Source organism: Podarcis gaigeae (genome assembly GCF_964106915.1).
Source record: "Podarcis gaigeae genome assembly, chromosome: 10".
NCBI classification, from domain to species: Eukaryota; Metazoa; Chordata; class Lepidosauria; order Squamata; family Lacertidae; genus Podarcis; species Podarcis gaigeae.
Genome location: NC_139686.1, coordinates 8,756,251 through 8,780,900, shown reverse-complemented (window position 1 = coordinate 8,780,900; position 24,650 = coordinate 8,756,251). Strand labels below are relative to the sequence as shown.

The following is a 24,650-nucleotide window of genomic DNA, read 5'->3' as shown; positions in this document are numbered from 1 at the left end:
GCATCCTGCATGACTCTAGTGATTTCAAAGTATATGTTATGTCAGTCATATGTTATGTTAGTCGCAAGGTTTGACCTTAAGTACAAGGGGTTCTTTTGGGGGGACGCGGGTGGCGCTGTGGCTCAAACCACAGAGCCTAGGACTTGCCAATCAGAAGGTTGGTGGTTCGAATCCCCATGACGGGGTGAGCTCCCGTTGCTCGGTCCCTGCTCCTGCCAACCTAGCAGTTCGAAAGCAGGTCAAAGTGCAAGTAGATAAATAGGTATCGCTCTGGCGGGAAGGTAAATGGCGTTTCCATGCGCTGCTCTGGTTCGCCAGAAGCGGCTTAGTCATGCTGGCCACATGACCCAGAAGCTGTACGCCGGCTCCCTCGGCCAATAAAGCTAGATGAGCACCACAATTCCAGAGTGGGCCACGACTGGACTTAATGATCAGGGGTACCTTTACCTTTACAAGGGTTTTTTATTATTTTGTTAGTAGTCAGCCTGGTTTTTTTCTTTGGCAATCACTCATAGCTGAGTAAGATTGTCTTCCATAAACACGGTTTTAACAATGAGTCCATAAGTGACTGTGAGGCCAATTCTGGATCCACACGTCCTTCCACAGTGGGGACATAGGTTTCCAGGCAGGAGTTGATCACGGTGAGGGTTTGCCAAGCGTGTCTTCCTCTTAGCACGTTTATCCCTTGCATCCTGAGTTCGAGTGTCTTCAAAGCTCATGACACCTTTGGCAAAGGCTGTTCTCCAATTGGAGCGCTCAAAGGCAGGTGTTTCCCAGTTGTCGGTGTTTATAACATTCGATTGGGAGCCACCCAGAGTGGCTGGGGAAACTCAGCCAGATGGGCGGGGTATAAATAAATTATTATTATTATTATTATTATTATTATTATTATTATTATTATTATTCTACTTTTTTTAGATTTGCCTTGAAACAGTCTTTAAATCTCTTTTGTCAACCACCAGCATTACGCTTTCCATTTTTAAGTTTGGAATAGAGTAGTTGTTGCAGAAGATGATAATCAGGCATCCGAACAACATGACCAGTCCAACGCAGCTGGTATTGAAGAATCATTGCATCGACACTGGTGATCTTTGCTTCTTCCAGTACAGTGGCATTAGTTCGCCTGTCAGCCTGGTGCCGCTGATCCATATCAGGAAGCTGGTATAGAGGGGAGGGGAGCTTTAAACATTTGCCCCCACTGTGTTTCTAATCCGGATTCTGCCATGGTTCCATTTGCCTGTCTATTCTGGAATTTTGTTGCACACACAGAAGCTCCAATGCACAAGCAGCACATTTTAATTTTTTGCACAATGTTTTTTATTGATGCTTTGTTGATACAATGAGAAAAGAGGGGGGAGAGAAAGAAAGAGAAAATAAAATGAAGGGGAGGGGAGGGACCTTGGGGCAGAGCAAACAAGTGCAGTACCCTGTTGGTCCATCCAGGCAACTGAGAGGCGTCTGAATAATTCAAAGTTACATTTCAGCCAGACAAAAGTACCTGAGGTGGGGGACAGTGAGAGGTGTGACCTGGGAAGGAGGGCTCACAGTCTGGGGAGAGTCCTAGGGGCTGGATAGGAAAGCCTGAAAGGGCACATTTGGGCTGAAGGCCTCCCCACCACTAGTACTAGCCCACAGGGCCTGGCTTTCCCCCTATGAATATGTCCCAGTTTTGCTTTCTAGCTCATCTCGGCTGAAAATGTGCTTGGTGAGAAGGACCGGTCCTTTGCAGGGGTGGCCCCACAGTTACTGAACTCCTTGATGAATAGGCTCCCTTCTCCCTTTAGCAACACAGGGCAAGAGAAACGTTGGTGGGTGATGGATCAGGGCAAGGCAAAAGCCCTTGGGAGGATAGCTATCTGGCATAAAGGGACCCCTGACCATTAGGTCCAGTCGTGGCTGACTCTAGGGTTGCGGCGCTCATCTCACTTTATTGGCCGAGGGAGCTGGCGTACAGCTTCCGGGTCATGTGGCTAGCATGACCACATGCTGAACCAGAGCAGCGAAAGGAAATGCCATTTACTTTTCTGCCGGAGTGGTACGTATTTATCTACTTGCACTTTGACGTGCTTTCAAACTGCTAGGTTGGCAGGAGCAGGGACCAAGCAACGGGAGCTCATCCCGTCACGGGGATTTGAACCGCCGACCTTCTGATCAGCAAGTCCTAGGCTCTGTGGTTTAACCCACAGCGCCACCTTCATCCCTGCTGCCTGGCATCTAACAGCCAATAAGGAACGAGTAAGGTGGACTTCCCTTGGGGAGGAGTTCTACAGCTTTGGGGCCACGACGAGAAAGGCCCCACTGTCACTGCAGATGTATGTATTATTACATTTATATCCTGCCTTTCTTCCAAGAAACTCATGGTGATATATACACAGTTCTCTCCTTCCCATCTCACCCACACAACAACCCTGTGAGGTAGGCCAAGCTGAGAGACTGTGACTGTGCCCAAGGTGAGCTTTGTGGCCAAGCAGGAATTTGAACCCTGGTCTCCTGGGTCCAGCACTCTAACCACCAAGTCACACTGACTTTCATATGGTGGGGGCAAGATAATTTATATTTCTTAATTTTCCCCAATGTGCAAGGGGGGGGGGGTGTTATTGCAAGAGGCTAAAATCTGTATGGAATTTATTTTTTCAAAAATACACCAGCAGGAGTCCAGCAAATGCATTAACAGGTCATGAACGATAGGAGCATCATAATAATAGGGAAATCAACATCATATTATGCATGAATGAATCTTGGGCAAATGTTGTTTAAATTGAAAACAGAATATTAAGATGGAACTTTTAAACTTAACTCTATGCAGAACAATAGGCAAGATTAAATTAACTACAAATTAACAGCTGCTAAATGCTGTGTTGGGGCACCTAAAGCCCAGAATGTCTCTAGTCAAAAGTTTACTACATTAGCAAGGCTGTCCTAACTACACAGTCCTTTAGAAGAAGACCAACTACCAACCCAAAGCGAAATTCTGGGAGGCATAAACTTCCGTGGTTTTAGATTCACATTATGAGAGACCAGTTGGGCTGCCAGGATATACAATCCAGGAAATTCCAGATGGAAGATTAGTCCAGGCATAAACTGTAGAAAAATGCTTATTACAAGCAGCAAGAATAGAATCTAAAAAGAAAGGAAAAGGTAAGTTATTGCGCCCATGCATGCACACACACACACACACACACACAAGCATTGTAAAAAAACCCAAAAGTGTCTGGAAAGATGAAGCTAAGACGTTGACCACAGAAGAAACTGCAAACTTTTCTCTGCTTCCCAACATCCCAGAACTCTCTCCCCAACTTTGATTGGTTCTTCTAATTCCACCTTTGCTCACAATTAAGACTTGTTCCACAGTTGCTACGTGGCAGCCAAGTTAACAGATAGAGCAAGATAAGCGACTGAACAGACACTTGCCACCCTTCCATACATCATACATACATCACAGAAGGGGTGTAACCCAAGACCACCCCCCACAAACTTCATATCTACATCACAGAAAAGGTGTTGTCGTTTTTTTCCTGTCTGCCAGGTTATCTGATAGCCTTTCCTGATAGTCTGTCACTCAATAAAATGCTGATTACTCAATTCCTGAGACAACTCGAAGGCTCCCTGACCCCCCTCCCTCCTTTCAGGGAAAACATCTGGTCAGTTTGGGAACCAAAAATGGTTTTCCTGTGGTCTATGTATGTGCTTGGTTGGTACACTTATGAACATTTAACATATATGTAAGACCTCAAAATTTCTATCACACCCCTCATCTGCCTCTGAGCTATGACCTCCCTCAAACCCCTACTGTAATTCTGAAGTGTCTTCTTCTTCTCTGGAAGGGTCAGGTTGGCTGGAGAGATGCCCTCCGCCGTTCCTCCTCTGCCCAGTCCCTGACAGAAACTACAGTTTTAGGTTACAGCTTTTCCGGTGCAAAAAGCACTTTATAAGCCCACTTACCCCACAGTTCCTGCGAGGATTCCTTCTAAGATGATGAACTTGGTCACTGCAGCAAGGCTGAGAGCAGCTTTAAAATGAAAAGGAAACCACGTGGTCAGGGAGTGAGGAAATGGCTGGCTTCAGGTCTGCGTTTTGTTATCATCCCACGGTGGGATTTACGTGTAAACTAAACAAGCTATAGCTTAGGACCCCACTCTCTTACCCCCCCCCCAAAAAAAAATTACAGGAGAAAAAAACTGGGTGTACATTTCCAAAATACAAGATAAAAAACAAAAAATAAAACATACAGTGACAGTGTTTTGTGTTGTGTAGGCTCCTAGTGGTTATGTGCAAATGGCTTTAGATACCTACTAGGTCCATGAATTAGGGACACGGGTGGCGCTGTGGGTAAAACCTCAGTGCCTAGGACTTGCCGATCATATGATCAGCGGTTCGAATCCCCGCGGCGGGGTGCGCTCCCGTCGTTCGGTCCCAGCGCCTGCCAACCTAGCAGTTCGAAAGCACCTCCGGGTGCAAGTAGATAAATAGGGACCGCTTACCAGCGGGAAGGTAAACGGCGTTTCCGTGTGCGGCTCTGGCTCGCCAGATGCAGCTTGTCACGCTGGCCACGTGACCCGGAAGTGTCTGCGGACAGCGCTGGCTCCCGGCCTCTAGAGTGAGATGAGCGCACAACCCCAGAGTCTGGAAGACTGGCCCATATGGGCAGGGGTACCTTTACCTTTACCTTTAGGTCCATGAATTACCATATAGCCATATATTCGACACGAAGAACAACGACAATCTGTTGTTGACAAAGGACAGCTGGACATATAAAGGGCCCCATTACCTTCAGGAGCTTAGGGCCTCATCAAACCTAAATCCGGCCCTGATCCCACCCAATACCTGTGACTCCTATAATGAGTCCTCCTTGCAAGTAAAATGCTCTCTCCTAACTCTGGAGGAGGAAGAAGAAAAATGAGAAACTGGAATGAGACCCTTGTATGAGACAAATGTGCAACACACACCAGAGCTGGTGCCGGTTGGAGAGGATGGTGCTGGACTCTGTGGATGATTGGCGTGAGTCAGTATAACACAGCTCCTTGGTCACATCCACAATATACATTTAAAGCAGGTGACACCCGCACCCGCCGCCAAAAAAAGGGAACTGTAATTTAAGTTCTGTGAGGAATAAACAACAGTTTGCAGAATACCTTGGGGAAAGTAATTTTTAAAAAACGCACAGTGTGGATGTGTCTTTATGGACACAAGCAATTTTTAGAACTAAAATATGCACGCTGCTGTTTGCAATTGCTGAGTATTTAATTTGCCGCCCTGTTCTGGTTATTAATTTTCTCTTATTTTGCCTAAAATGTTTATGGTCCTCCTGTAATCAAGGCTCTCTAAGCAACAGAATACAGAACGGCATACGTGCACCTACAAGGTATTTTGGAGAAGTTAGTTGTTTGTTGTGCATTTTGACACCTCAAACCTGTTACGGAAGGGGGGGGCATGTCTTCTTCACCTTCTTCACTACAATATATTTGCTCAATTTCTCTAGGACTCCATCACCCCTCCCCTGTCCTCCATAATCCCTCAAGTAAGGTGTCAAGACCCTAATCCTGTCAAATCACTCTGCCAAACCTTTCCTCCGGGCAATGCCAGGTGACAGACTATGCATACATGGACCATTGTCTTCCCATCACCGGCACTCAGGAAGCGCTCATCTGCGCATATCTCCAGCTCTGCATATTCCGCCCTCCCTCCTCCATATGTTAATCCGGTGTAACCCAACCTCTCCTTAATGTATTCATGATGTAATCTGTGTAACCCAACCTTTCCTTAATGTATTCATGATGTAACTGGGATGTATTTTGCACTGTATTCTGGGACATGGAGGGAGTTTCAAAAGTTCATGTCACCCCTTTCTCGGTGTTCAATCTCGTCTTGAACCTGTTGCGCAATAAACCTTGGATCTCCGCATTTTGCTCCTGTCCGGCTGAGCTCATTTTCTTCCGCAGGGACCCGCGGACACTTAGTCCGACGAGCTGGGTGGCAGGGTAGCCCTGCACCCGCACCCAGATTTTAGCCGTAACAAACCAAATTTTGCGTGATGGTCCTGAGATCAAGGAGAAGGTTTTTCATGTATGTTTGGATACAACTGGACACCATTTTGAATCAAGTTCATGGACTGGACCTTTCAAAGCTTCACTGAATTTAACGATGGACTTTAAAAATGGGTACTTCAGAATTCCAGAGCGACGCTGTCTACAAGGCTGCTGGCTCGCCATATATAAACGAGAGAGTATAAGAATGGTCAGATAAGTATTAACCTTCCTAAACTATTTGCTCAAATATGAATTATAAAATTAGATTGGTTAACCTAACCAGCCTGAAATATTTTGTGGTATTTCTGCTTCCATCAGGCCCTGGCCGCCATGCAAAAGCAGACACGGCTGCCTGAATAAGGTGGTGGAACAAGGAGAGTCACCCCATTAAGAGGGAAACATCAAAATGAGGATGTTTATGAGGACATCAGAACCCTCCTCATCTCTGCCTTAAGAACATAAGAAGAGCCAGCTGGATCAGGCCAATGGTCCATCTAGTTCAGCATACTGTCCTCACAGCAGCCAACCAGGTGTCTGTAAAGAGCCTGCAAGTGGGACCCTGGCACAAGACCAACTCTCCCCTCCTTACTTCATTGGTAAGGGGTAAGCAGAGACATCACCTTGCCAACAAAGGTCTGTATAGATAAAGCTATGGTTTTCCCAGTAGTGATGTATGGAAGTGAGAGCTGGACCATAAAGAAGGCTGATCACCAAAGAACTGATGCTTTTGAATTATGGTGCTGGAGGAGACTCTTGAGAGTCCCATGGACTGCAAGAAGATAAAACCTCTCCACTCTGAAGGAAATCAGCCCTGAGTGCTCACTGGAAGGTCAGATCCTGAAGCTGAGGCTCCAATACTTTGGCCACCGCATGAGAAGAGAAGACTCCCTGGAAAAGACCCTGATGTTGGGAAAGATGGAGGGCACAAGGAGAAGGGGACGGCAGAGGATGAGATGGTTGGACAGTGTTCTTGAAGCTACCAGCATGTGTTTGACCAAACTGCGGGAGGCAGTGGAAGACAGGAGTGCCTGGCGTGCTCTGGTCCATGGGGTCACAAAGAGTCGGACACGACTAAACGACAACAACAAACAAACAACAACAAAGCGTAATGCTGATGGTCGACAAAAGAGGTTTAAAGACTCTCTCAAGACATATCTTAAAAAATGTACTATAAACACTGGCCTGCGAGCGCTCCAATTGGAGAACACCCTTCACCAAAGGTGTCATCGGCTTTGAAGATGCTCGAAATCGGAACACAAGGGAGAAACATTGTAAGAGGAAGGCACGCTTGGCAAACCCTCACCGTGATCGACACCTGCCCAGAAACGTAAGTCTCCACTGTGGAAGGACGTGTGGATCCAGAATTGGCCTCCACAGTCATTTACGGACTCACTGTTAAAACTGGGTTTATGGAAGACAATCATACTCGGCTACTAGTGATCGCTGGAGGAGAAGGAGAAGGAGAAGGAGAGGAAGAAGAAGAAGAAGAAGAAGAAGAAGAAGAAGAAGAAGAAGAAGAAGAAGAAGAAGAAGAAGCAGCAGCAGCAGCAGAAGAAGAAGCAGCAGCATTGCCACATCTAGGCAGAGCTTAGGCATCATGGCTAATAACCATCAGTACCCTTCTCCTCCATGAATTTGTCTAATCCTCTTTTAAAGCCATCCCAGTTGGGGACCACTACTGTCTCCTGGGGGAGAGAGTTTCATTATTTAACTATGGTCCACACTTCTGCCTGTGCTGTGCCTGGAAAGCATCCACCATGTGGAACACCCTCCTGCCAGATGGCGAGGAAATAAACAATTAACACAACTTTACGAAGACATCTGAATTAGGCCCTTTATCGGGAGGTTTTTCATGTTCGGTGTTTTACTGCTGCTTCGTAATTTGTTGGAAGCCGCCCAGAGTGGCTGGGGCAGCCCAGTCGGATGGGTGGCATATAAAGGAATCATGATTGCCAGGGAACTGCCCTCAGCTCAGAGGCGAGAGGTGGAAGGGCAGTTGGGTTACAGGGAGCCTCTGAAGATCACGAGAAGTAGCTCTTCCTCCACGGAGGAGGGAAGCCACGCCTCCAGTGGGGAAGGCATGCGGGGCTCAGAGGATGTAAGGGAGAGCCAGAGCCCCGTGCATGAGCAAAGCGGGGGGGGAGGCAGGTCCCCCTTTGCCCACGCCCTCTCTGCACAGTCGGTTTACGCACAGAGAGGGGAGGTGGGTGTAGGATGGGGGTCAAAAGACTGCTCTGCTGGGGAAAGTTTAAGGACCGCCCACTCCCAGATTCTGCTAGTGACTGACATGGAATTGAGACGTTCTGCTTTGTGAATGTTTTTGTACCGATAATAAAGCCTTGAAAAGACCAGTGGGAGTCTTGCCTGTTCGCTCTCGAGCAACCCACACCGGTAGCCATAACAATGATGATGAAAGAAGTCTAGAATCAGCGGCAGAAGCTGAAGTAGGGAAGGAGGTAAGCTAACACATCAGACCCAGGCTCCTGACACATCAGACCCAACCGTCACAGCCAGTAGTCAAGTATGATGAGAGCTATAGCAGAAAACATCCGTAGGCTGCCAGGTTGGTGGAGACAGGTGGACAACAAATATGGCGGCCATTGTTGTTATTAGTTTGAACCTGGGATATTGTGTAAGGGGAAAAGTGTCCTGTTACTATGCAATGTTTCAGCTTAAACCTCATCTTACCTGCACCAGAACCCTGTTCTGTGACCCTCGGGCTTTTGCTACAACGGAGATTTAACTTAGACCAAACGTTTTTTCCACCAGAAGCCTCACAGGTGCTGACTTCAGAGAAGATGGCAGTTCCTCGATAGCCTTCCAGGCATTCATAGCGCAGTTTCTGCCCCACGTGGTACATTGTCACTTTAACATTGGCATTGCTGAGGGGTTCTGGTTCTCCGCAGAAGCCTACAGGGCGGAAGAAGAAAGTGAAGAAGTCCGGCAGTCAGTGATGGAGCCAGGGACAAGCAGGGGCTACTTGTTTGTTTTGAAGGGCCACATATTTTTATTTTCAATTTCGTGAACCCATTTTTATCGCTGTTGTTTTACAGGTAGTATGAAAACCAAGGCAGGAGAAAATGAGAAGCGGGTAAACGAGATCATCAAGGACAGAGATTCAAAAGTTGTTGGGCACCTTTTGTTGCCTTTTTAAATAGACTGTAAAAGGCTCCCATTCTTCTTTAAAGTCACAGACAACAAAATGAACGGGCAGGTTTTGAATAAACGCATACAAATTTATTGAGTTAATATGGTGGATAGATAGCATAAGGATGCATACAATTTTATAATATGCAGAGAACAACATGAGTTGAGAAATCAGAGGGAGGAGCTGAAGGAAGTCTTGGGGGGAGGTTGGGAGGGTTTGTTGGGGAGGGAAAAAATGGGAGGGGCGGAAACAATGACTATGATGTGTATTTTTGTTGAATTTGTTAATAAAAAAACTTTTAAAAAAGCTGTTTGGCACCTTCTATGGCACCAAATGCAGTAGGTCTAGCATAGGGGTGCAAGAACCCAATAGAGAGGTATAGCAAGGGGGCCCTCCTGTATCTGCCACCTGAGGTGGTTGCTTAACTTTACCTAATGATAGGGCTGGACTGTCACCACAATTCTGGGTCCAAGATCTCAAAGAGATCACTCTTCCATGATTAAAGTAAAGGTAAAGGGACCCCTGACCATTAGGTCCAGTCATGACTGACTCTGGGGTTGCGGCGCTCATCTCGCTTTACTGGCTGGGGAGCCGGCATACAGCTTCTGGGTCATGTGGCCAGCATGACTGACCCACTTCTGGTGAACCAGAGCAGCGCACGGAAACACCGTTTACCTTCCCGCCGGAGTGGCACCTATTTATCCACTTGCACTGGTGTGCTTTTGAACTGCTAGGTTGGCAGGAGCTGGGAGAGAGCAACGGGAGCTCACCCTGTCGCGGGGATTCGAACCGCTGACCTTCTGATCGGCAAGCCCTAGGCTGTGTGGTTTAACTCACAGCGCCATCTGCGTTCCTCTTTCCATGGTTACATTTGTGTTAAATGCACGATCAGGGATACGTACAGGATTAATAGCACCCCATGCCTTAGGAATCTCACCTACCCACCCTGAGATGTTCTGCTACTTCTGAACGTTCCAAAATTTCTCCAACCCTGCTGGCCTAATATAACATCAGAAGAGGAGCCTGCTGGATCCAACCAAGGGTTCATCAAGTCCAGCATCTTGTCCTCACAGTGGATTTAAGCCCAAGAGCCCTCTTCCCTCTTGTGGTTGCCAGCAACAGGTAATTGTGAATTGTTTTGTGGATTACGAGTGCTGCAATGCTTTGTGAATTTTATAATACAACTTTTCTTGTGGTTCTGCTGTTTGATCTATTTTTTTTTTTAGTTGTTTTGTTAATGTCGTATGGAAGGTGGCTGTTTCATTGGTGATTTGTTAATCGTTTTATATACCGTATTTTTCCATGTATTTATGAGCCCCAAATTAAGAAATTTTAAACATTCCATGTATGATGCCCCCCAATTTTAAACTTAAACATTTTTTTTGGGGGGGGGGATATAGTCTTATACACGGGAAAATACAGTAATTTATTGTAGGCAAGCCGCTTTGTGTCTCATGTAAGTGAAAAGAGGCCATAGAAAGAAAGCAAATGAAACTGAAAAGCAATGGTATTCGGAAGGATAATACCCTTAACTCTTTGCCTTTTACTCTTTGCCTTTATTTGTTTCCTGTGCGGCTACATCTCTACTTGCGGAGTGACTTTAGGCTATAGGATACGAAGATGGAAGCGTCTGTCTTACCTGCCCGATTTGTAGGTTGTGGGCTGGTGGAAGCTATGCTCCAGTTTCCTGCTGTAGAATGTACTGTAGGAGGAAGAGTCTGCCGCGGGTCAGCTGTGTAGAAGAACGAGGAAGAAAATAAGGTACTCCAAACAATATACAGTGGTACCTCCGGATGCGAACGGGATCCATTCTGGAGCTCCGTTCACATCCTGAGTAGAACGTAAGACGCGACTGCATGTGCGTGAGTCACATTTTGCTCCTTCCGTGCATGCACGTGATGTCGTTTTGAGCATCTGCACATGCGCAAGTGGCGAAACCCAGAAGTAACGTGCTCCGTTACTTCCGGGTCGCTGTGGAGCATAACTTGAAAACGCTCAACCTGAAGCACATTTAACCCGAGGTATGACTGTAGAAGTGCTGGCTTGTTAGGCGCATCATGCGTTGAACAGCAAAGCAGCAGTGTCTGTTTTCAGTCCAGGGTCCACTTTCCCTTGTGATGAGCCTGGCAGGAGCCACATAACCATGGTGGGTGGAGCCAGAAGCAAAAGCGGGCAGAGTAGTAGTAGTAGTAGTAGTAGTAGTAATTGTCGGGAATTCAAGCCCATATCAGGAGAAACTGGCAACAATCCCAGGCACCCAGCTTGATTCCCTGTTGACCTCCCTGGCTGCAATTCCCAGCAAGCGCAGGCTAGGTCTCGATCGGCGATTCTTCTCAAACGTGGGAAGAACACTCCCCCTCTTTCCTGCCCCCCCCCCCGGCAGGGGAAAGAGATAGACAGAAACGCATTTACATGCCTTTATTTCTGTCTTTGCAGCGTTACAAAAAACATGACTACTCTCTTCAAACTCCAGCAGTGTAGTGGCAAACACATCCTGTACTTCCTGGACAGGAACAAACGGAAGAGCTCATATTACACTCTGAGCTAATTCCGGTGCTTCGCACTGTGAATTGACAGTCCCTCTTTTCCCAAGGGGAATCCCAACATTCCCATCATGTTTACTTTTCAAGCTAGGACTTTGCAGCAGCATTGCTTCAATATCATAATAATTAATAATAATAATAATAATAATTTATACCCCACCCATCTGACTGGGTTGCCACCGCCACTCTGGGAAGCTTCCAACAGAAACACAATAAAGCAACAATAGCATTTAACCTTGAAAGCTTCCCACAACAAATGTCTTCTGTATAATTTTTCATAGACATCTGAAGGCAGCTTTGTTTTGGGAAGCTTTTCACGGTTTAATGTTTTGTTCTGTTTTTATATATGCTGGAAGCTGCTCGTAATGGCTGTGGCAACCCAGTCAGATGGGCGGGGTACAAATAAATTATTATTATTATTATTAACCTATCTCCTTGATATCTGATGGGAGGGCATTCCACAGGGCGGGTGCCACTACCGAGAAGGCCCTCTGCCTGGTTCCCTGTAACCTCACTTCTCCCAGTGAGGGAGCCACCAGAAAGTCCTGGACCTCAGTGTCTGGGCTGAACAATGGGGGTGGAGATGCTCCTTCAGGTTGACAGCACAGAGGCCATTTAGGGCTTAAAGGTCAGCACCAAGACTTAGAATTGTGCTTGGAAACATCCTGGGAACCAATGTAGATTTTTTAGCATCGTTGTAATGTGGCCCCGTGGCTGCTACCAGTCTAGCAGCTGCATTTGGGATGAGTGATAGTTTCTAAGGTTTTTTCAAAGGTAGAGCGCATTGCAGTAGTCCAAGCGGGAGATAACCAGCGCATGGAGCACTCTGGCAAGACAGTGCGCAGGCAGGTAGGGTCTCAGCTGTCACAACAGGTGAAACAGGTTGACAGCTGCCCTGGAAACATAGCTGACCTGCACCTCCATGGGCAGCTGTGAGTCCAAAATGACCCCCAGGCTCCACACCTGGTCCTTTAGGGGCACAGTTACTGGAGAGCCAGTGTGGTGTAGTGATTAAGAGCGGTAGTCTCGTAATCTGGGGAACCAGGTTCGCGTCTCCGCTCCTCCACATGCAGCTGCTGGGTGACCTTGGGCCAGTCACACTTCTCTGAAGTCTCTCAGCCCCACTCACCTCACAGAGTGTTTGCTGTGGGGGAGGAAGGGAAAGGAGAATGTTAGCTGCTTTGAGACTCCTGAAGGGGAGTGAAAGGCGGGATATCAAATCCAAACTCCTCCTCCTCCTCCTCTTCTTCTTCTTCTTCTTCTTCTTCTTCTTCATCATCATTCAGGACCAGCGAATCCCTCACACTTCCCTGCCCCCTGTCTCCCCATTTTGTTGGGATTCAATTTCAATCCATTAACCACCCTCCAACTGTTCCAGACACCCACAAAGGACCTTCACCACCACCACTGGTTCCAGGAGGTCGAGCCGAGTATGGCTGCGATCGGCTGCCATTCTTCTTTTTTTGCAAAGCGGTGTTACATGCAAAACCAGACGTTTTTAACCTGCAGATGCATCTCTCCATTTCTCAGATCTTCCAGCTGACTTCAAAGAGGAAGACAAAGTATAGAAATTCATTCTGTCTCCCAGAAACACAACTTCTTACCTACACAAATCGGGAGTGGAGAAGTTCTGTTCCACTTAACTGTACCGCCCACGTTCCTGCATGTCAGAAGATTGCTTTTCCTTGGTTTTCTCTGGTACCCTTTATGACAATTGTAACGAGCGGGTGTGCCCACGACATACCCTTCAGGAGCAGTGTATTTTGCAAATTTGATTGTCTGTGGAACGGGGCACTCTTCTGCAAAAGAGAAAAGAAGTGTGCATGTGTGAACCAGGGATACGGAATGTTATCAAAGCCATTCAAATAGTGCATAATAAGAACCATTACATCCTTCTGGACCATCTAGAGGGGCTGGGAGCTGGGGGCACTGTCATACAGTGGTTCCGCTCCTTCCTCCTGGGCCGTGTCCAGAAAGTGGTGTGGGGGGTGAGTGTTCAGACCCCTGGGCTCTCACTTGTGGGGTGCCTCAGGGTTCTGTCCTCTCCCCCATGCTTTTTAATATCTATATGAAGCCGCTGGGAGAGATCATCAGGGGGTTTGGACTGGGTGTTCATCAGTATGCAGATGACACCCAGCTCTACCTCTCCTTTAAATCAGAACCAGTGAAGGCGGTGAAGGTCCTGTGTGAGTGCCTGGAGGCGGTTGGAGGTTGGATGGCGGCTAACAGATTGAGGTTGAATCCTGACAAGACAGAAGTACTGTTTTTGGGGGACAGGAGGCGGGCAGGAGTGGAGGATTCCCTGGTCCTGAATGGGGTAACTGTGCCCCTGAAGGACCAGGTGCGCAGCCTGGGAGTCATTTTGGACTCACAGCTGTCCATGGAGGCGCAGGTTAACTCTGTGTCCAGGGCAGCTGTCTACCAGCTCCACCTGGTACGCAGGCTAAGACCCTACCTCCCCGCGGACTGTCTCGCCAGAGTGGTGCATGCTCTGGTTATCTCACGCTTGGACTACTGCAACGCGCTCTACGTGGGGCTACCTTTGAAGGTGACCCGGAAACTGCAATTAATCCAGAATGCGGCAGCTAGACTGGTGACTGGGAGTGGCCGCCGGGACCACATAACACCGGTTCTGAGAGATCTGCACTGGCTCCCAGTACGTTTCCGAGCAGGATTCAAAGTGTTGGTGCTGACCTTTAAAGCCCTAAACGGCCTCAGTCCTGTATACCTGAAGGAGCGTCTCCACCCCCATCGTTCAGCCCGGACACTGAGATCCAGGGCCGAGGGCCTTCTGGCGGTTCCCTCATTGCGAGAAGTGAGGCTACAGGGAACCAGGCAGAGGGCCTTCTCGGTAGTGGCGCCCGCCCTGTGGAACGCCCTCCCATCAGATGTCAAAGAGATAAAGAATTACCTGACATTCAGAAGACACCTTAAGGCAGCCCTGTTCAGGGAAGTTTTTAATATGTAATGCTGTACTGTTTTTAACACTGATTGGGAGCCGCCCAGAGTGGCTGGGGAAACTCAGCCAGATGGGCGGGGTATAAATAATAAATTAATTATTATTATTATTATAAGATGTAACCGGCTGTATTTTTGAATAAATACGGTATACTATTCATTGCTGCTGGAGGAGACTCTTGAGAGTCCCATGGACTGCAAGAAGATCAAACCTCTCCATTCTTAAGGAAATCAGCCCTGAGTGCTCACTGGAAGGACAGATCGTGAAGCTGAGGCTCCAAGACTTTGGGCACCTCATGAGAAGAGAAGACTCCCTTGAAAAGACCCTGATGTTGGGAAAGATGGAGGGCACAAGGAGAAGGGGATGACAGAGGACGAGATGGTTGGACAGTGTTCTCGAAGAGACCAGCATGAGTTTGACTAAACTGAGGGAGGCAGTGGAAGACAGGAGTGCCTGGCGTGCTCTTGTCCAGGGGGTCACGAAGAGTCGGACACAACTAAACGACTAAACAAGACAAGACTATTCATTGTATCAAACCGTAGATTTCAATGGAAGTTTCGTAAAGTTCAACGAAAAAAGCAGAAGATCCAGCAGATCAGTTCATTCTCTACTCAGTCCATACATGTATAAGTGTCTATTCCACCTGTCTGTTCATAGAGTGCAATAATCCACATAAAGGGTTGCTACAGTTCCACAGAATCCTTTCACAGAGTCTAAGACAAGGATTTCCGGAATATTAGCCTTGTTTCGCCATCCTAGGCTTCATCAGTAGAACAGGCTCTAGGTAATGCAAATAAATACAATTTCGTAATCTCCCACATTTTTACAGCAAAAATAATATAAAAAACCATAAACAATGGTATGTGCCATGCGTAATATTACAGGCTAGTGCATCTTAGAGCATAGTAGTGGTTGCAATAAACAGCAACTGTTACAAAGCAGGATTATATGGATTATATGGACAAGCACAATATTGGTTTGAGTGACAAGTGTCAGCAATCCACTGATACAAAATTTATTTCTTAAAGTGACCCATATGGCACGACAGAAATAAAGCAAACTTAATCCATGCTCAGACGTGTAAACTCATACGTAAATGTAATCAGTTTTTAGATCTAAAGCAATAGCAGTCCACAGATACAAAATTTGTAATAATGCAAGCAGAGCCCAGGAGGAAAAGAAATCCTGACAACACTTCACTGAAGAAACTGAACGAAACAGCGGATAATTTGGGAGGAAAGGAACAGAGAAGCCTTTCTTACTTCAGGCCTGGTTCAGAGTGGGAAGACATTCAACCAGTCATACAGAGGGGGTGGGGAAAACTCCCTCAGAACAGCACAGCCAATCACATGCTACCTCAGTAAACATACTGCCTGGTTGCTAAGAAATGTCTCTACCAGTCCCTCTCTCGTTTATAATAATAATTTATTATTTATACCATGCCCATCTGGCTGAGTTTCCCAGCCACTCTCGGTGGCTCCCAATCGAGTGTTAAAAACAATACAGCTTTAAATATTAAAAACTTCCCTAAACAGGGCTGCCTTCAGATGTCTTTTAAATAATAATAGTGAAATATACTCAGAGTCGAGAGTGGATTTCATGCTCTTTATTCAGCTCATAGTGGTGAGGAGGAATGAAAGTTTCCCCAAAGTATCTGCTTATATACATTATTTACACAATGGGCTGCACATGATTGGCTAATTCCGGAATTCTCCTGTAGGCCAATCAGATTGTGGATCCACTTCCATCTGGAGCTGGATTGGGTGGCTCCTGCAGACCAATCATACTGCTGCATTGTTCTAGGACCAATCAGACAGCTGCATTCTGGATCCTATTGTTCTAGGAGTAATCAGACTGCTGCATTTTGGATCCTATTGTTCTAGGACCAATCAGACTGCTGCATTTTGGATCCTATTCAACTCAGTACATAACAAATAATAATTTAATTTAACAGAATTAACCCTTTAGTTGCAAACTGGATGATCCTTGTTGTTGCATTTCCAAGGTCTGGGGGACAAACGCAGCCTTCCAAATCTCTCTGGTCAGTCCCCAAGACTCTCCCCATGCCACAGCCCTCACCAGTCCTGTTCCACAGCCTCCTCAGGCTCGTGCCTCTAGCCAGAATGCGTCCCTGAACTCTGAAAATGCTCTTGCTTGCTTGTGTGTGTGAGTGATAATAATAATATATACATCCATCGCTCCTTCTGCTTTTGCTGCTCCCCTAGGAAATATTACTGGGGTTTAAGTCCACAAATCACAACTCGAGGGATGGGAGAGAGATTCAACTCAGTTGCATTTAAAGGGGAAATTACCTAATTCACACTTTCTAAACCAACATGCAAATCGAAACACAGCCATCCTTCGAAATTCACACTTCTCCAAGTTGCACAGTGCAGTCCTCTGGCCAGTTAATGTATAACGTTGGGGTAAGTGCGCACTCATTGCCGAAAACAGCGTATGAAAAGACATTCTATTGGGTGAAATTGCTTTGGAAAAAATGTGTATAACGGGCAAAACTGCACACGCAAATTGAGGCGTAAAGGAAGGATTTAATTCTGATTAATAAGAATGCACACAGAGGCTTGAACCAGCAAGACTCTGGGAAGGGTGCATATAATAATCTCTCTCTGCCTCCACCCCTCTGCCCAGGTCTCCAGGTCATTTTATTCACAAAAGAACTTTTACAGAGTGTTCGTAAGAACTAATCAGATTTCTTCTGAGCATTTCAACAAACCCCAAGTGGGGACGAAGTTAAACTATCAAAGGTAAAGGTAAGGTAAAGGTACCCCTGCCCGTACAGGCCAGTCGTGTCCGACTCTAGGGTTGTGCGCCCATCTCACTTAAGAGGCCGGGGGCCAGCGCTGTCCGGAGACACTTCCGGGTCACGTGGCCAGCGTGACGAAGCTGCTCTGGCGAGCCGGCACCAGCGCAGCACACGGAAACGCTGTGTACCTTCCCGCTAGAAAGCGGTACCTATTTATCTACTTGCACTTAGGGGTGCTTTCGAACTGCTAGGTGGGCAGCAGCTGGGACCGAAGACGGGAGCTCACCCCGCCGCGGGGATTCGAACTGCCAACCATACGATTGGCAAGTCCTAGGCACTGAGGTTTTACCCACAGCGCCACCCACGTCCTATCAAAACAGAACTACAAAAGAGTGCATTTGGCAACCCCGGAGGTGATAAACAAGCAATATACATGATAAGAAGGATGGTCAGGAAGACAGGGATCATTATCACCTTCAGGTGAGATCTGTTTCCTGGCCCTAAAATTAACATCTTAAGATTAACATATCAGAAAAGCTACATCAAAGAAACTGCCCACTGTCTTTGATGACCCAGGATGCCTGCCTGGCGAAGCAACTGGGCTGTGTACGTGACTTGTCAAGAAAGAGAAATGGAACAGGGATGCAGAGATGTGGATTGATCAAGAATCATATCAAAATAGTTTAAACCCAGTCAATGCAATGCTTTCACTGCTGACACAGATGGCTTACTCTATATTTGTTATAATTCCTCATAGCAATCCCACCTGATCACTACAGCAAATGTGTACATCTGGGGAAATTTGCATGAAGATGCTGACAGGTTTTCGTGAGGACTTAAAAATTAATAAATTGTAAACGGGTGTGGAATTATGAGGAACTGAACTGAAGATTGGAAGAATGAGAAACTGAGGCCACATTCATGTCATACATACAGAGCACTACGATACCACTTTAAACAGTTATGGCTTTCCCCACCAAACAATTATGGGAGCTGTAGTTTGTTAATTTATCACAGACATAGGCAAACTCTGGCCCTCCAGAAGTTTGGGACTACAATTCCCATCATCCCTGACCACTGGTCCTGTTAGCTAGGGATGGTGGGAATTGTAGTCCCAAACCTCTGGAGGGCCGGAGTTTGCCTATGACTGAGTTATCAGAAGGCCCCCATCCCCCTCACAGAATTACAATTCCCAGAGTGCTGTAACAATCCCTCTTCCCAGAGAACTCTGGGAATTGTAGTTCTGGCAAGGGACTAACAACTCTCAGCACCCTTAACAAACTACAGCTCCCAGAATTCTCTGGGGGAAGTGATGGCCATTTGAAGTAGTGTCATAGTTATTCACATGTATGGTGTGGTGACTGTGGCTTTAGAACAGGCTTCCTCAACCTCGGCCATCCAGATGTTTTTGGCCTACAACTCCCATGATCCCTAGTTAGCAGGACCAGTGGTCAAGGATGATGGGAATTGTAGTCCCAAACTTCTAGCCCAACCTTACAATGCAATTCTCTCAACACAAACAGTGTTAGTTGACACGTCTTAGGATTTTCCTGTAAATGCCTTTTAGAGATGGCTTTGAGCTTCACCCTGCAACTGCGCTATGACTCTCTTGTGACTCATTTAATCAAGAGTGCCCTTTAGAATAGACAGTTTTGGGGCAAAGGGGGGGGGGGATGAACGAAAGATAAGCGTCAAAAACAGATGAAAAATGGAAATCCCAGGCTGCTCGCTGCTTTCAAAGAACCGTTTGAAGCCTTAGCAGAAATGTGTCACCCCTTTATGAGGAAGCAGCTTGCGGAGACTTTTTTATTTGATAAGCCTGCTTTCGTTTCAGAATATGTGGCTGAGGTGTGTGGTTAATCTCTCTCTCTCTCTCTCTTCCGATCATCAGTCCTGCAGGAGAACCACAGCCTGCTACTAGGTTAGAGAAGGGGAGGGGAGTGACCTTAAAACCGTTCATCTTATACACACGCAAAGCACATGCACAGACATATTGTTTTGGCTGAGGACCAGCAAATGGTTCAGGGTGCCTATTAGTCATTTTAACCATAGGATTCAGGGCCGGCTCAAGACTTTTTGCAGCCTGAGGCGAAAGACAAGATGGCACCCTCCCCCAAGGTACATACAGAATCCAGTTGGACTGGTAGTTGAATCTTACTCCAATACGGGCGAAAGGATGTTATGTACTGAGTTGAATAGGATCCAAAATGCAGCAGTCTGATTGGCCCTAGAACAACAGGATTCAGAATGCAGTAGTCTGATTGGTCCTAGAACAATAGGATTCAGAATGCAGCAGTCTGATTGGTCCACAGGAGCCACCCAATCCAGCTCCAGGTGGAAGTGAATCCGCAACCTGATTGGCCTTTAGGAGAATCCCGGAATTAGCCAATCACGTGGGGCCCATTGTGTAAATAATGTATAAAAAGCAGACATTCTGGGGGAACTTCCATTCCTCCTCACCACTATGTGCTGAATGAAGAGCATGAAATCCACTCTGGACTTCGAGTATATTTCAAAGGACAATGTCTTCCACTGGATTTGGAAGCAATGTCTTCCACTGGATTCTAGCTTAGGGGATACAGGGCAGGCCCAAGCCTGAGGCAGTTGCCTCACTTTGCCTCATCGTAGAGCCGGCACTGACAGAATCATGGAATTGTAGAGTTGGAAGGGTTTCCCGAGGGCCATCTAGTCCAACCCCCTGCGATGCCGGAATCTCAGCTCAAGCATCCATGACAGATGGCCACCCAACCTCTCCTTAAAAACCTCAAAAGTAGGAGAGTCTGCAACCTCCCAACAAAGTCCATTCCACTGTCGAACAGCTCTTACTGTCAGAACGTTTTTCCTAATTTTTAGTCGGAACCTCCTTTCTTGTAACTTGAAGCCACTGGTTCGAGTCCTACCCTCCAGAGCAGGAAAAAACAAGCTTCTTCCCTCTTCCATGTGACATCCCTTAAGACATTTGAAGATAGCCATCATATCTCCTCTCCGTCTCCTCTTTTCCAGGCGAAACATGCCCAGCTCCCTCAACTGTTCCTCATAAGGCATGGTTTCCAGACCCTGGATCATCTTGGTCACCCTCCTCTGCACACCTTCCAGCTTGTCAACATCCTACTTAAATTGTGGTGCCCAGAACTGGACACAGTATTCCAGGTGTGGTCTGACCAAGGCAGAATATATTCAATTCAATATAAGTTTATTGTTCTAGCCAAAGTCTATGAGAAACCTGCAGCAGCAGTAGCAATAAAGTAATTGAGATCATACACCCATAATTTGAGCCAAGATCTGCAATGTAAGAGAGGTTACCAAGGACACCAACAAACTGAAATCCAGCTTGATTTCAAATTAAACCACCAACTCACCGCAATGATTTCCAGCGATTTTACCTCACTCCCTTTTCCTGATTTCCTCCCCCTTGAAGCCAGCAGAATAGAGGTCCACTCTCTGTGTTACGAAGCTATTATTGTCACTCAAAAGAATGAGGACCATTTTTACCTGGGTGTAGCTGCTTGCTTGTGTGAACAGAGGTTTCAGAAAGCAATTTCTTGAGTATATAAGGGGCAGGCTATGATGCCTTCTACCTCAGGTTGACCACTAATACAAATTATGTCTGTGTATGGGACTTTGTTGTACTGGCCATCCAAGAGCCAAAACAGACCTCTGTATATATGCATGTGTTATCTATCTATCCATCATCTCTCTCTCTCTCTCTCTCTACTATCTATCTATCTATCTATCATCTATCTATCTATCTATCTATCTATATCTATCATCTATCTATCTATCATCTATCTATCTATCTATCTATCATCTATCTATCTATCTATCTATCTATCATCATCATCATCTATCATCTATCATCTATCTATATCTATCATCTATCTATCTATATCTATCTATCTATCATCTATCTATCTATCTATCTATCTATCTATCATCTATCTATCTATATCTATCTATCTATCTATCTATCTATCTATCATGGATATAATTCAGCAACACTTAAGGGAAGCTTTCCTTCTGTTCTGGAAAACATATTCTATGTGTTTCACTTCCTTCCAGCGTATAATGGATGACATCCCTTAAAAATAGACTGTGTTATATGGAGACAGACCATTGGTCCATTTTGCTCAGTGTTGTCCACACTCATTGGGTCTCTCGTTGTCCCAGCTAGAAAAGCCAGGGATTTAACCTCAGAGCAAGGCAGATGATCCGCCATTGCGTTAGGTGGCCCTTTCCTGGTGTGCATGCCCATTCTGGAGCACATTATTTGGGAAGATCCTGTAGCTCAGTGGCACAACATGCGTACTGCAGGCAGAAGGTCACAGGTTCAATTCCTGGCACCTGCAAGAAGGGCTGGGACTGCCCCATGCCTGAATCCCATGAGAGTCACTGTAGACAATACTATCCGAGAGGGACCAAAGATCTGAGCTAGCTTCCTTGTGTTACCAGCACCCGATGAAGGCAAATTTCTATGTTTCTCAAACAGTTTTTACTTATGTCCACATTTAATCCATCAAGGCTGACCTCCTAAGCCAGGGGTCAGCAAACTTTTTCAGCAGGGGGCCGGTCCACTGTCCCTCAGACCTTGTGGGGGGCCGGACTATATTTTTGGGGGTAGGGGATGAACCAATTCCTATGCCCCACAAATACCCCAGAGATGCATTTTAAATAAAAGGACACATTCTACTCATGTAAAAACACGCTAGTTCCTGGACTGTCTGCGGGCCGGATTTAGAAGGCGATTGGGCCGGATCTGGCCCCCGGGCCTTAGTTTGCCTACCAATGTCCTAAGCCCACTTACTTAGGAGAAAGTCCCACTTAATTAATAGCATACCCTTCAACGTTTCCGCAGTGAAAATAGGGACACCCTATTCCACCACCACCACCACCACAACAACTACAACAACAATTTTATTATTTATACCCCCTATTTTTATAAAATTAAAAATAATTTTATTATTTGTATGCCACCCATCTGATTGGGTTGTTTCAGCCACTCTAGGCAACTTGCAACAGGCACATCTAAAAACATGATAAAACATTTTAAAAAAACTTCCCTATAAAGGGCTGCTCTCAAATATCTTCTAAAGGTTGTTACAGCTACTTATATCCTTGGCTTGGGGTGTCACATAACTCCAACCCCTCCAACATTTCTCCAGTTGGAACGGCCTAAGGAAAAGCTGGACATTCTAGGATCAAATCAGAAACCGGAATGACTTCTGTAAATCTGGGACTGTCCCTGGAAAATAGGGACACTTGGAGGGTCTGTAATAGGACTTATTTACTTCCGAGTAAAACTGGTAAATCCTATTACAGACCTTATTTACTTATTTACCTTATTTACTTCTGAGTAAAACTGGTAACAGGAACGTGGGTAGCGCTGTGGTCTAAACCACAGAGCCTTGCTGATCAGGTCGGCGGTTCGAATCCCCGTGATGGGGTGAGCTCCCATTGCTCGGTCCCTGCTCCTGCCAACCTAGCAGTTCGAAAGCACGCCAGCGCAAGTAGATAAATAGGTACCGCTCCGGCAGGAAGGTAAACAGCATTTCCATGCGCTGCTCTGGTTCGCCAGAAGCGACTTAGTCATGCTGGCCACATGACCCGGAAGCTGTACGCCGGCTCCCTCGGCCAATAAAGCGAGATGAGCGCTGCAACCCCAGAGTCCGCAACTGAACCTAACGGTCAGGGGTCACTTTACCTTTACCTAAAACTGGTAAGGATTGTGGCGTAATTCATCAGGTCGAACCCATACAGTTAGGACAGCCAGAGGGCAGCTGCAGCGGTTTGCTACTTACCATCAGTGGCAGCCAAAGTGGTGGGTTGGAAAATCCCCCATATGAGAAGTAGCCCCAATCCAGTGTAAAAGCCACCCATCTCTTCTCCAGCCCTAAGCTGGTTCTGAAGGTGGCAGGAGGTTTTCTACTGAATGACTGTGAGCCGACACGCCTCTCTAGCACAGAGCCGGAGGAAAGGGACTTGATAACATATTTATATGCTCGTTGTCTCAAGTCTGATCAGCTTTTCTCTCTGACTCTCCCCCATCCACCCCCCTCCTTGTCTAAGAATAGGCGAAACTGGCCTTCTCAGGTGTGAGGACTACTCATCCAGGAAGCCACATTTTCTTGTCAAGGTGTGACACAGCTTTGCTCTTGTTGTGGAGGAGGAAGGAAGTGGTTTTCACAACTGGCTAACGCTCTGCGGATGAGCTTGGCAGAGAGTGGACAGCTCTACCCAAACTCCTTGTGTGGCCATTGCTAAAGTGACCCCCAAGCCAGCGGACGGTTGCTCGTCTCTGGTCTAGGATGGACTGAAGTGTGGCAAGGAAAATGCACCATCTTTAACGGCCTCGGCCCAGTATACCTGAAGGAGCGTCTCCACCCCCATCGTTCTGCCCGGACTCTGAGGTCCAGCTCCAAGGGCCTTCTGGCGGTTCCCTCATTGTGAGAAGCAAAGCTACAGGGAACCAGGCAGAGCGCCTTCTTGGTAGTGGCACCCGCCCTGTGGAACACCCTCCCATCAGATGTCAAAGAGATAAACTACCGTGGTAGCTCGGGTTACATACGCTTCAGGTTACAGACTCCGCTAACCCAGAAATAGTACCTTGCGTTAAGAACTTTGCTTCAGGATGAGAACAGAAATCAGGCGGCAGCGGCGGTGCAGTGGCAGCGGGAGGCCCCATTAGCTGAAGTGGTACCTCAGGTGAAGAACAGTTTCAGGTTAAGACCGGACCTCTGGAACGAATTAAGTACGTAACCAGAGGTACCATTGTACCTGACATTTAGAAGACATCTGAAGGCAGCCCTGTTCAGGGAAGTTTTTAATGTATGACATTTTAATGTATTTTTAATCTTTGTTGGAATGCACCCAGAGTGGCTGGGGAAACCCAGCCAGATGGGTGGGGTACAAATAATAAATTATTATAGTATTATTATTATATTATTATCTTGGATGCACTCGGCGCTACAGGAGAGCAGGTGCTATGCAGTATTCCAGGTTTCGGAGTGCTCTTGGGTCAAGCACTCTCCCTGGGATTCTCACACAATGGGTCTTGTTCCTGGACCTCTTTGTCAAGTGTGTCGCAATGCCCTCCTTGTTGGTTCCACTTTTTGGCTCAGGCAAACAGCCAAAGAGCAAGCAGGCAGTGGGACCGACTTATCCAACTGCACCCATTGGTGGCTGGGATGGGTGGGTCAGATGGCAGGTGGAGTCA

At 46.7% G+C, this 24,650-nt stretch overlaps 1 protein-coding gene across 1 annotated transcript; it reads right to left on the bottom strand.

Annotated features, from left to right (window-relative positions):
* Positions 1–2,608: 2,608 nt before the first annotated feature.
* Positions 2,609–23,408, bottom strand: IL2RA (interleukin 2 receptor subunit alpha). Its single transcript, XM_083700970.1, has 6 exons — positions 23,236–23,408; positions 13,322–13,516; positions 10,814–10,906; positions 8,715–8,936; positions 3,943–4,009; positions 2,609–3,120 (listed from the first exon to the last, which is right to left on the bottom strand). The coding sequence occupies exons 1-6, from the start codon at positions 23,312–23,314 to the stop codon at positions 3,099–3,101; spliced, it is 678 nt and encodes a 225-aa protein (XP_083557096.1). The 5' UTR covers positions 23,315–23,408; the 3' UTR covers positions 2,609–3,098.
* Between the last annotated feature and the right edge of the window lie 1,242 nt (positions 23,409–24,650).

What these genes read in the sequence shown, in the direction of transcription:
- IL2RA (XM_083700970.1), bottom strand. Translation starts at nt 23,314, where the DNA reads ATGGGTGGCTTTTACACTGGATTGGGGCTACTTCTCATATGGGGGATT. An exon ending in ACAACCTACAAATCGGGCAG is followed by an intron (nt 8,937 to 10,813) that starts GTAAGACAGACG and finishes TCCGCCCTGTAG; the next exon opens with GCTTCTGCGGAGAACCAGAA. An exon ending in AGAACAGGGTTCTGGTGCAG is followed by an intron (nt 4,010 to 8,714) that starts GTAAGATGAGGT and finishes TTCATTTTAAAG; the next exon opens with CTGCTCTCAGCCTTGCTGCA.